At 44.0% G+C, this 11,341-nt stretch overlaps 1 protein-coding gene across 1 annotated transcript in view; it reads left to right on the top strand.

Annotated features, from left to right (window-relative positions):
* LOC307266538 (uncharacterized protein) overlaps positions 1 to 8,554 on the top strand; it is a gene marked incomplete at its 3' end in the record, with an annotated part of 67,457 nt that extends 58,903 nt beyond the window's left edge. The window contains exons 3-4 of the mRNA XM_080048579.1: positions 8,223 to 8,341; positions 8,482 to 8,554. Coding sequence (XP_079904705.1) covers positions 8,223 to 8,341; positions 8,482 to 8,554 — 192 coding nt within the window. The remainder of the gene's footprint in view (positions 1 to 8,222; positions 8,342 to 8,481) is intronic.
* Between the last annotated feature and the right edge of the window lie 2,787 nt (positions 8,555 to 11,341).

Genomic DNA, 11,341 nt, shown 5'->3' with positions numbered 1-11,341 from the left:
CTGTCTCACTGAGTCATCCCAATTCACCTCATAGTACGAAAGGTTGACTGTTACGGATGGCATTAGATGAATCGATGGAGTTTTAGGCCTATCGGATGGAGGACCAAGTCCCGACTAAGAGCTATAGGGAATGAGGTGTGTATAAAAACTCCTACGATAGACGAAACACAACTGTTTACTGAGGGGATGATGAAAACGGGGATGGACAGAAAGAGACAGGCGATGAAGAGGAGAGAGAGAGAGAGAGGGATGAATGGAGATGGAAAGAGACAGTGAAACAAAGGAGTGAAAGGGTCTTTTTTCAACTTCCTCATCTCTATTTGGTTTGCTCATGATGGAGTTTGAGACCCAGATGAGGATTCGCGACCTTTGGGGAGTGTGGTAATTGTATTTGTTTGCAGCATTATTGCCTTTGCGCCTTGCCTCTTTGGGAAATGAACGTCTTCCTGAATTTGTTTTGATGTGGGTAGCCTGTGGAAAGTTCTTCAAATATGGGGGACTGTTTGCGTTTCAGTCCCCTTCTGCATTCCAGTTTTGTCCCAAAGGAATGGGAATGCGTTTTGGGCAGAGAGAGATCACTAAGCTAATGTGCTTCATCAGGACTGTGTGTCTGTGGTGTGTCAACAGTGGTGCTAAATGTGCATGGCGGAATTCTAATCGGTGCAACTACGTACAGTACATGACATCCTCTTTAACCAACTGAGCCCACTGTAAAACTCTAATATCCACATGCCCTTTAATCCAAAATGGAACCTTCTTGTGATTAATATCCATGCTATCGCCATGCTCATACGAAGAGAATCAAACTCTATGCATACTAATGTTCCCCTCCTCAAATAAGAGCCATTCCATTAAGCCGGCTGGGCAAAATTTACTTTTGACATAACCATTGTGTGGAGGTTGTACTGTTTGTACTGCACCACATTAGCTTATACGTTGTCTTTTGAGTTTTTTTTCTGGGCAATCTTGAGGCTGAATAATCTCCACATCTACCTTTTTTTTTATTATGCACGGGGGGGATCCGATTGCCAACCACCATCAATCCAAACTTTGGCAGTCAGTCGGTAAACATTTGGTCCGACTGTACCACTGCAGCAGGAGAGAACAGCACATACATCAGCCAACAGATGAATCTATAGAGATCTAGGGAAGAATTTGTAGCTCTCGCAGCAGCATCATCTTGGCCCGCCCCACCCCCCGCCCCCCCAGCATTGTTCCCAGTGAAGAAAACACATGCAGGGCAGGGAGTTTGTGGGCCTGGGATGTTGTCCCTAGTTCAAGAAACTGCATATATACAGTTTATATGAGCAATATTATCTGGGAAAACAAAATGCATAGAGGCTCTCACTTATAATTCCGAGACTCTGTTTTTTCCAAGAAATCGAACAAAAGGCTCCCGTGTTTTTGAGAAGATTTTTAAAGAAAATACATAAAAACAGTCAAGAGGGCTAAAAGAGAGATTATATTCTACCCATGCTATCCTTCACTCTTCCCCGCCGCATGCTGCACCGTTCCTTTTTAGCTCCAGAGTTTCCGACAAGCCTTTCGGTAAATCCCAACGCTTTATGGGAATCCTTTTACTAATTGGGATTCACCTTAAATCACGGCACAGATTTGATACGTATTTACTTTTTTTTCTAATTCTGCCGTGGCTGTGTGGAAAGGAAAGCATGTTGAGGTAATGGAACGGAGGGTTTAAGTCTCTAAGCACGTTTACCTGCTGCCTCCACATCACTGCTCCTATAGGTTACTACTGCCAATACAAAATGACTACTTGGGTGGAAATGACAGAAGACTTCATTGTACGTTGTGGTCTAGCTGGACCTATACAGTACATGTTGTGGAGCAGTGACTTCCATCAAACAGTTGGGTTAAACATTTGGGTTTGTTGTTTGAAACAGTTATTGTTCAAAACAGAGTGCATACTGCTCATTTTACCATTCACACACCATTTATTTCTGAAAATAGCTGTAGTTATATGGAGCTCCGTGTGTGTGTGTGTGTGTGTGTGTGTGTGTGTGTGTGTGTGTGTGTGTGTGTGTGTGTGTGTGTGTGTGTGTGTGTGTGTGTGTGTGTGTGTGTGTGTGTGTGTGTGTGTGTGTGTGTGTGTGTGTTAGTGTTAGGGTACATGGCCTCCTCCTTCTGTTTGCCTCTAAAGGAAAAGGATGCAGGGATCACACCACTCTTTCGTTCCTCTCCTCCCTGCCTGGAGAGAGGGAGTTAAAGGCGGGGAGATGGAGTGTGCGATAGGGAGGGTTCTAAAGTCCCGGAGGAGAAAAGAATGGACCGGCGCTTTAATGAGAACCCACTGGCTCTAATGCAAATGGGAATTGATTACCGCTGGCGAGGTGTCAGGAGATACTTAGCTGTGACAGAGGGAGAATGTGCGTGTGTGGGCATTGATGAGTGTTTTGTCAGTATGGTCATTGGCTGTCCCTTCCATCTTCTATACTTGTCACTTTATGAATACTCTCTAATTATACTTTTGTCAGCGCTGATGGATTTGTGAAGTTTTTTTCCTGCCTACGTACTTTTTTTAACCAAAGGCTTTTAAAAATATATATATATTTGATTTATTTATTTTTTATTATTGCTTTAATACGTTTGGATAGACAGAGATGAAATGGGGCAGAGTGGAGAATTTTTTTACCCCTGAGATATTTGCATTTTGGATATTTTCCAGGGCGATTTTATCAAATGTTCGGAAATACCTTGTTTCCTCTATCGTGGTTTAAAGACCTTTTTAATACCACTTAGAATGGAATTTAACGCGGACATGCATTCCCATACAAATTGAAAGGATATAATCAGTAGGATCAGTATCTATTCAATGCCCTGGAAAATTACTTTCACTTTTTTTTTACCAAGTTGTGTTGCTTGGAAGACCAACATTCAATTAATCTTATAAAACACAACATTTCTTAAAGTTCAAATGAAAACCATTGCAATGGGAAATCATTTGCTGCAATTTGTCACAAACTCACAAACATACACAAACAAATGAGAATATTAAGTGAGGGAGTGAGAGACACGTAATGTCACTGTCCAGAATGATACTAATGGGGGTTAGGGTCCCAAAGATTCCAGATTTCTTTAAGGGCATTTTGACCCAAACCCTGCTTATTTCTTTCCCTTGTACATACATATGTTTCTTTATCTTTCCTCCCACCCCGGGAACCGCTAGTAGAAAACATAGGTGTGTGCGTGTTTGTGAGCACGTACAGTATTCTTGTGAGGCCTAGTACCATGTTTGAGCTTTGTTGTCTTTTGTTAGCGGAAGCCGGCTCTGGCTCCTGAGGGGCTCCATGTGGCATTTAGTGGAGGCATGTGTTTAGCCCGGGCCCCTCTGTCGATCGATCGCTCTCTGTCTTTCCACTGCAAATAGGTCCACATCTCTGCTCTGTAACCGTGACAGTACGGCCAGGCGGCTCCACTGGAGTGTGTGCCTGTGGGAAAAACCATTAACCAATGTAATTAGAATGTTAATTGGTGTGTACACAGCTATTGAAATGAGCAATATGGCAAAGTAAACTATCCAGCCAAAGTATCTCTCATTTCTTAACCAAAATAAACTCCAGTAATGGGGCAGAAAAGGATCAAAAAGATAAGTCACAGTGACAGTCATGGCCCATAGCTTCAGTTAACCAACAGTGTGACCTTTCAATGATTCATACAATGGTTCCTTATGAAACATCCCCAATGGATACCAATCCTGTAGGGCTCAGTCACACCCCATCCTCTGGACTCCTTCATTTCCCCCGCGTCAAAGCTGACAGCCCTTTTTAAAAGTTAACAAAGTGGCCTTCAGCTCTCATTTGCGGATGGATAACTCACGATAGGAGCTCCATTAGTGTCTTGTGTGTTGTGTGATCCCGGTGAATTAGCGGTAATCAAGCCGTCTCACTGATGCTAATCTGAAACAATTTAACAGGGTTAGCCTGTAGCTGCTGCCGGCACTCCCATTTAAGAGTCACTCAAACAGCCCCTCGCTTCTTTAGGTGACTTGGGTTTGTTTTCATGTTGCTACTGTTATGCTGCTGCTGTGGACAGTAAGGGAGATTAGCATGAGGCCAGTTGGGCTTCTCACAATGTCCTGATTTAAACTGTTGGACGGTTGTGTTTTCATAAGCGCGGTCTGTTAACAGTACAGCGAGTTCACCGGATGTTTACGTCTGTTCTGTAAATGCTATTGGTCTCATTTTAGCCCTGCTTCCCAGTCAAGGATCGGGCAATGTACTGTAGGCACCAGCCACCTGTGGTAATAGGAGGGGTGATGTCGAAAATATATAAGGAAATAGGAAAAGTCTGTGGGTATGAAGCTCTTTTGCACCAATGTAGAAGTATTGTCCCTTGTGGAGGCAGCAATATGTTGTAAAGTGGGACTAATGGGTGATTCAGAGGTGTGTACAGAAAAAACAACTTGTCTTCATAAAAAGCACATGACTTTTGTTTATTGCAAATTCTGTTAATTGATTGTTTTTTAAAGGTCCACCCTTACTGCTTAATTAGATCTCAAAATTATCTCAGACACCTGCTTCACTCGCAGACATTTACCTTTTTGCCTTCAATGGGATTTTTCTCATCGGTAACATTCAGTTGGCTAAGCAGTGTTTGTGGGTAAAACTGGGCAGGCAGCACCTTTTTAATTTCACTTACTGTTGAGCATTAAATCATGCAGCAAGGCCGAGTCGTCAGGCTTTATTAATGGATGCAAAACACCAATTGAAGCGATATAATTTACAACGGTATCCTGAACGGGTGTCGGGGGTGACACTTGCATGTAACCGATATTCATGTATATGAAAAAGTTACGCACTGCACCAATATGTAACCGATATTCATGTATATGAAAAAGTTACGCACTGCACCTTTTTAAACTAGTCCCCCTTGCAAAGGCTGACTGCTCAAATAAAAGTATCAGGGTATTTCCCCTCATCATGATGGAGAGGATGTTTGGAGACAACCACATCAACACACACACAAACACACTTACAAACACACATGTAATGCTTGATGGCCGCGCTTATCTGGCGCTCTAGTAGGACGTTAATGCCTATTAGCAAACCGCTGATATTTACTCAGCACCCATTAGGGTCTGATTGTTAGCCTTTGTGGCTAATTAGCGTCCCCTCGCTGGCTCTTTCACTCTGTCATTAGGGCTTTCTCATCCTCCAGCCGCTACACTAGCAATTGTATCTGTAATGTGCATCAACCCCCCCTGCCGACATCCTCGTTTAGGTCAGCGGCTAATAGCAGCGATTTTAACAATGTTCCACACAAAACCAAAGCAGTGTGTGCCCCCCCTAAGGCCGCTCGTAATGTAACCCCGGTCACAAACCATCAGCTTACACATCCGTCTCCAAACCCGTACATCCTCTTTGTATTCGACACTAACATTAAAGCTGCACTGTGTAAGATTTTGAATTTAAAGAAAGTTATTTTTGAAAATTATTTTTTAATGGCATTTTGTCCACAGTCACTGTTCCACTTACTGTGACTCGACTTCGACTTCTTCTTCACATATTATTTTGAGTCTCTACATTTGCGTCAGAATCCCGCAGGCACTCAGGAAGTATAGCGAGAAATCGGAAATGTATTACTAGCGACAAAAACATTATTTAAAAGAAAACCGCCTTATTTAGACTTCACAGAGCAGTGAATAAAGAGACCACAAATACCTGATACAAAGTTACATAGTACATCTTCAAATGCGTTGCGAGATTGAAAAAATGCATACAATCCAGGAGTTATCCACTACCCACCGTCCACTCTTGTTTGCCACATTAACAGGTTTTGGTTCCCCATGTCCTCATACAAACCCTGACAATACAACCGGATCAACCCAAGATCAAAGCAATGCAAATCAAGCAGGTGGCAGACTGTTTGGATAATAGCAGCCCTTGCGGAAAATGGATAGCAAATCATGGATGCGATCGGAATAAAAAAACCCTGGAAAAAAAAAAGTGTTTACTGTCTTTCTATTTCAAAGGATTTGAGTCTAGTTTGAGGTGGCTGTGTGTTGGTTTTGGCTAGTACGGCTCTGTGTGTACAAAAGGCCTATTTGAGTGTGTGTTTTTAATTGAATCTCACATCTGGAGACACATCAGGTGGTGAGAGAAGCCACTAGAGGGAACTGTGTGTGTCTCTCCCTGCAAGCTTTCTTTAGGCTCATTACACTGCCATATTAACAATGAAAGATGTTTTGACTGAAAGTGAACACAGTGGATGGATGACAATAGCATATAATCCGACTGCATGCATTCGCTGCTTCCGTTTTGTCTATGGAGAGGTGCTATTTGATTGTTCCTGAAAACAGGGGTGGCTGGTGTGTGAACCAGAGGAGATGATCTGTTGTGCTCAAATTGCGCTGGTAGCTCTGGCTCTCTCTCTGTCTGTCTGGTGTCTGTGTGTGTGTGTGTGTGTGTGTGTGTGAAAGGCACATTGTTGTTTTGTGGCGTGTGCACCTGGAAAGGCAGCGGCCACTTCACACACAGCGCAGTTTGGGGGTCCCCAAAGAGCAGACTATATACTCCTCCATACCCCTCTCCACCTTTTCAATCCCCCATGCTCCCCCTGTTTACAGCTGAGCCTCACCTACTTAGTCTGCTGCTCCGTTAGGTAATTGGATGGTAATGCGGTTGAAATCAGGATACAGGTCTTTCCCCATCGGCGCTTGAATGCACCACTTTTTGAATTTGAATGTGGGCTGCTTGAAAACAGTGCACTTAAAACAGGTATACATTCTTTGCACAAATACAAGGCCTACTTTCAAATATTTCAGTTCCTTAAAGAGGACCTATGATGCTTTTTGACTTTTATGACCTATAAACGTTGTTATGATGATTCATAGTCATGCTTAACCATACTAAATTATCAAATAATTACTTACATGCATTTCGACGTATTCCCTGCTGACCGTCTGGGGTGTCTGTGCCGAGCACTAAACACTATTCTAGCCAGTCGAGAAGTCACGTCTTCAAAGCGGTCTACCCTTTCATAATTTGTGACGTCGCATAAAAATTTGTGACGTGACCACGCGGATGTTTCCATGTATGGTAATGCTGTCACTTCCCTGTTCGCGTCTGCCTCGCGCCCTTATAGGTCCATGCTCGCGCTTCCCGCCACTGAAAGTGTTCCGGAAGGAAGGTAACCAATCACAACGGAGTGGGGTTTGCAGGAGGGGGGGGGGGGGAGGGTAGCGGAGATGGCCGATGCACAGGCGGAGGGAGCGGAGATTGCCGAAGCACACACACTCAAGTGTTGACAGGACGTGCTGGATCGCCAAAATAAGAGAAAGAGCTTCCCGAAAATCTACATAGTTTTTTGTGATGTGATTCGTGTCAGGTTGCTCTATAGCAGTGTAAAACAAGAAATTAAGACCAGAAAAGTAGTATAATAGGTCCTCTTTAAAGAATCTAATTTTCCAATCTAATTTTGCCCTCTCTCTCTTTTCTGCTCCCCTTTTCTTTTCTTTTCTTACGCCCCCTTTCCACACTTTTTTTCTGTCCGTCTTTCAACAGAGCTGTTCTTTGTTGAGGCTCCCCTTCTTGTTTGTTTCCCATTGTTTGGATTTTCCTCCTTCATCGCTGATTCTTTCTGCAGCTCTCTCTCTCTCCCTCTTTCTCTCTCCTTCTCTCTCTCTCTCTGCCTCTCTCTCCATCCATCTTTATTTCCATCCCCTCCGTTTTTTCCCCTGGCGCTCACCGGTGTTCCCTCATTACTGGGGCTCGCCGAAGGCTACCTCCAGCTGCAAGACTCTGAGAAGTGTGTGTGTGTGTGTGTGTGTGTGTGTGTGTGTGTGTGTGTGTGTGTGTGTGTGTGTGTGTGTGTGTGTGTGTGTGTGTGTGTGTGTGTGTGTGTGTGTGTGTGTGTGTGTGTGTGTGTGTGTGTGTGTGTGTGTGTGTGTGTGTGTGTGTGTGTGTGTGTGTGTGTGTGTGTGTGTGTGTGTGTGTGTGTGTGTGTGTGTGTGTGTGAGAGTGTGCGAGTGTGCGATTGGGTGTGGATCTGATTTTTGTTCCCCTGCTCAGTTCGCAAAGAAAATATGACAAAACCGACATCATTTTTACCCTTTTTCCTGATTTTTTTCTCGTGAAAGTAGATACATGTTAAAAAGATTTGTCTCGAAATAAAGACTGCCTCTGTTTTGTCAGCTAAAACTATCATAACCACTTCAATGAGAACGTAGAACCCATCCAGGCACGATTATTTAATCCCATCCCCAGTCTTTGGAAAAGAAAGGCTTCCTGATGAGTAAAATCAAGAAGGGCAACAGCCAATCAGAGCCCTCGTCGCTGCTTCAAAGACAAGCCATTGGTCGGACTCCTTCATTTGGAGACACATGGTATTCCTGCTGCATCTCTGCCTTTGTGTGTGTGACGTGTGTGTGTGTGTGTGTGTGTGTGTGTGTGTGTGTGTGTGTGTGTAATCACAGCCATATGTGTACGCATTCCTGTACGGTACGTAACATCAACATTCTCTTAGCTCACCGTGCCTAAACAAGCGAGATGGCGAACTCGGTCGCCTGGGCAACCGTATCGCAGCCAATGGAGAGTGAGCTGACTCCTCGGTGGAGCGTAAACATCTTCATTGTTGTCATGGAGAAACGGACACTGTTTTGCGTTCTGTGTATTTGTTCAGAATTTTTGCAACACCGCAATTTTTGCTCCGTGTGTGAGTGTTGCCTGAAGGGTGTGTGTGTGTGTGTGTGTGTGTGTGTGTGTGTGTGTGTGTGTGTGTGTGTTTATGGCGGTGTGGTGTACTTTCAGGTGGTGGAATGCTCGGGCAGACTTCCACACATGTTCTGGACTGTGTAGGGTTTTGTGCTGGTGAGTCTGTGGCTAGAGGTTACTCGGGGTTGCTGTTCAATAACTGTTTGTTCTTGTTTGGGTTTTGTTCCTGCACACTCCAACCTTGACGACAAAGACACGGGGAGCAGCTTATGTTCGGAAGATTTGAATTTGCTGCTGTTGCATCATTTTCAAGCCCTTACTTAGAAATGTCTTCTTTTTTTTAAAAGAAAACCTCCCTCACTTCCTATTCTTCTTTTCTGATGTTGGATGGGCCCATACCTAGGCATAGATATGGGGGGGCAGCAATACTATCTTAAACAACATGATCCCCCCTCCCCCCAAAAAAAACTTTATATGTTTTGTACGTGCAGTAACTTTTGAACGATACCGGAGAAAACATATTTGAAAGCAAAAACCGAATGCCCGAGAGCCTTACTGCATTATAGTCCATTATATTTGTGTTACCGGGGAACCTGAATGTTGTCTTCTTTTCCTGTACAGAAATAAAGACATTTCCACCATACATTCATGCAGAAAAGGCACAAACTGGTTGCACTGCATACACATTCACTTCAATGCAGTGACTGGAATGACACACTTCATTCAGTGTTGAAAGGAAACCTACGGCCATGGGCCCAAACAACACAGGCGTAGGGGTTTCTGCTATAGGCCACGGAGAAAGTTTTGAGTCATCCGAGACTCTTACTATCCGCGAGGCATTCCTTGAAATTGCCAAAGCTTTTAGAGTCACTGAGGTTCACAAACACACACACACACACGCACACACACACACACCACCACCACCACCACATGCACGTATGCATGCACAACCACACACACACACACACACTGGTGGCCTACCTCGCTTTCCAGTTTGGGAGATGCCAACTGTAGCCTATAGCCATGGCTTATATGATTTTCATAATGGGCTGCACAGTGCCAGAGGATTGGCTTGGCTGGGGGAGACCATAGGACAGAAAGAGAAGACTGTTGCTGTGGGCATAAGGTTCCCCAGGTCTCTCTATTGTTGTGTGTGTGTGTGTGTGTGTGTGTGTGTGTGTGTGTGTGTGTGTGTGTGTGTGTGTGTGTGTGTGTGTGTGTGTGTGTGTGTGTGTGTGTGTGTGTGTGTGTGTGTGTGTGTGTGTGTGTGTGTGTGTGTGTGTGTGTGTGTGTGTGTGTGTGTGTGTGTGTGTGTGTGTGTGTGTGTGTGTGTGTGTGTGTGTGTGTGTGTGTGTTGTATTGGTCACGAGCGGCAGCCAAGCGGTGTCTGAGGTATACTTACGTGCACGGGAGAATCAGACAAAATGCAGAACACACCAGACGTTACACCGCCCTCACTGGCACACTTATTTCATACCATTACACTTTAGTACTTGTATAGCTCACACTGTGGGGACAAAACAATCATATACAGTAGTTACATAACGGGGACTTATTACACAGCGCTGATGCACGCTGTTTTCTGATTGGTCAGTCAGGACATGCCACGGTTAGATGTTTCTCGATGATGACCGCTGTTAAGTGTAAAGTAAAATACACTTAACTTACTTATATGACATTTAAGGCCTTCTTATTGTAATAATATGCCTACGACCCAACAACATTTGAAATGTGTTTAAGTGCCGGTAATAAAAAATAAGGAACCTCTCCACTATCTCTTTCCAGCTTCTCTGTCTGCACTCTGAGAAATGTCTTCCCATGCTATACTAACAGGCCCATCACTGCCAGCATAGGCACAAAGAATGAAAGAAAGAAAGAAAAAATGTCGGATTGAACAACCTTATCCAAAAACAGATAAATGGAAGACAGCAAGAACAGGCTGTCCTGTCTTCTTAGACAGAAATGAGCCACAAAGAAAGATGAGAGCTCCATCGTGCATACTTTTGCTGTTGTGTTGTAATGACGACAAGCTTGTCACAGAAACACCCAGTTTTTTTAGGATCACTTTCACATTCTTTGTTCCGAGTTCAACACAAGGAATTTAGAATGACATTGAAAACTAGAGCACAATAGCTACATTTGGTGCACAGCGCAATATTGCAACACGGAGACTTCATGAGCAAACATGCTCCCAAGTATTATTATTTTTTGTATAAATGCATTTTGTATAAATGCATTTCCTTCACTTGAGGGTCCACACAACCTTTCAAGCTCTTTTCCCCGTGTGCGTACATGTGCATGTAGTCATTGCACTTTAGACCTGCCTTCCCGTTGTTAGCGCTGATTGCTAATAAGCTCTGTATCTAACACGGGAATATCCTGTGTGTTTGTGTTCCTTTTGGTGCGTTCCCATTTGTATCATGTGTGTGTGTGTGTGTGTGTGTGTGTGTGTGTGTGCAGACCACAGTAGCGTGCCACGGTTAACCTCCTCCCCAATATCAGTTCCTCTGCGCTCTGTTCCGGGGGCCAGATCAGCTGCATTGATAAAGCTGACCTCATGTTAACCACGTTGATTCTGGCGCCGCGCCGTATTTTTCTCATATCGTAATTCCCCCTCTACATTTGCATATGACTTCCAGTTCTGGCATACTTTTTCCTTTTGTCTCTCTCCT

Source organism: Ammodytes marinus, assembly GCF_949987685.1.
Source record: "Ammodytes marinus genome assembly, chromosome: 20".
Taxonomy (NCBI): domain Eukaryota; kingdom Metazoa; phylum Chordata; class Actinopteri; order Uranoscopiformes; family Ammodytidae; genus Ammodytes; species Ammodytes marinus.
The sequence above is the reverse complement of the archived record's forward strand: the minus strand, read 5'-3'. Positions and strand labels throughout refer to the sequence as shown.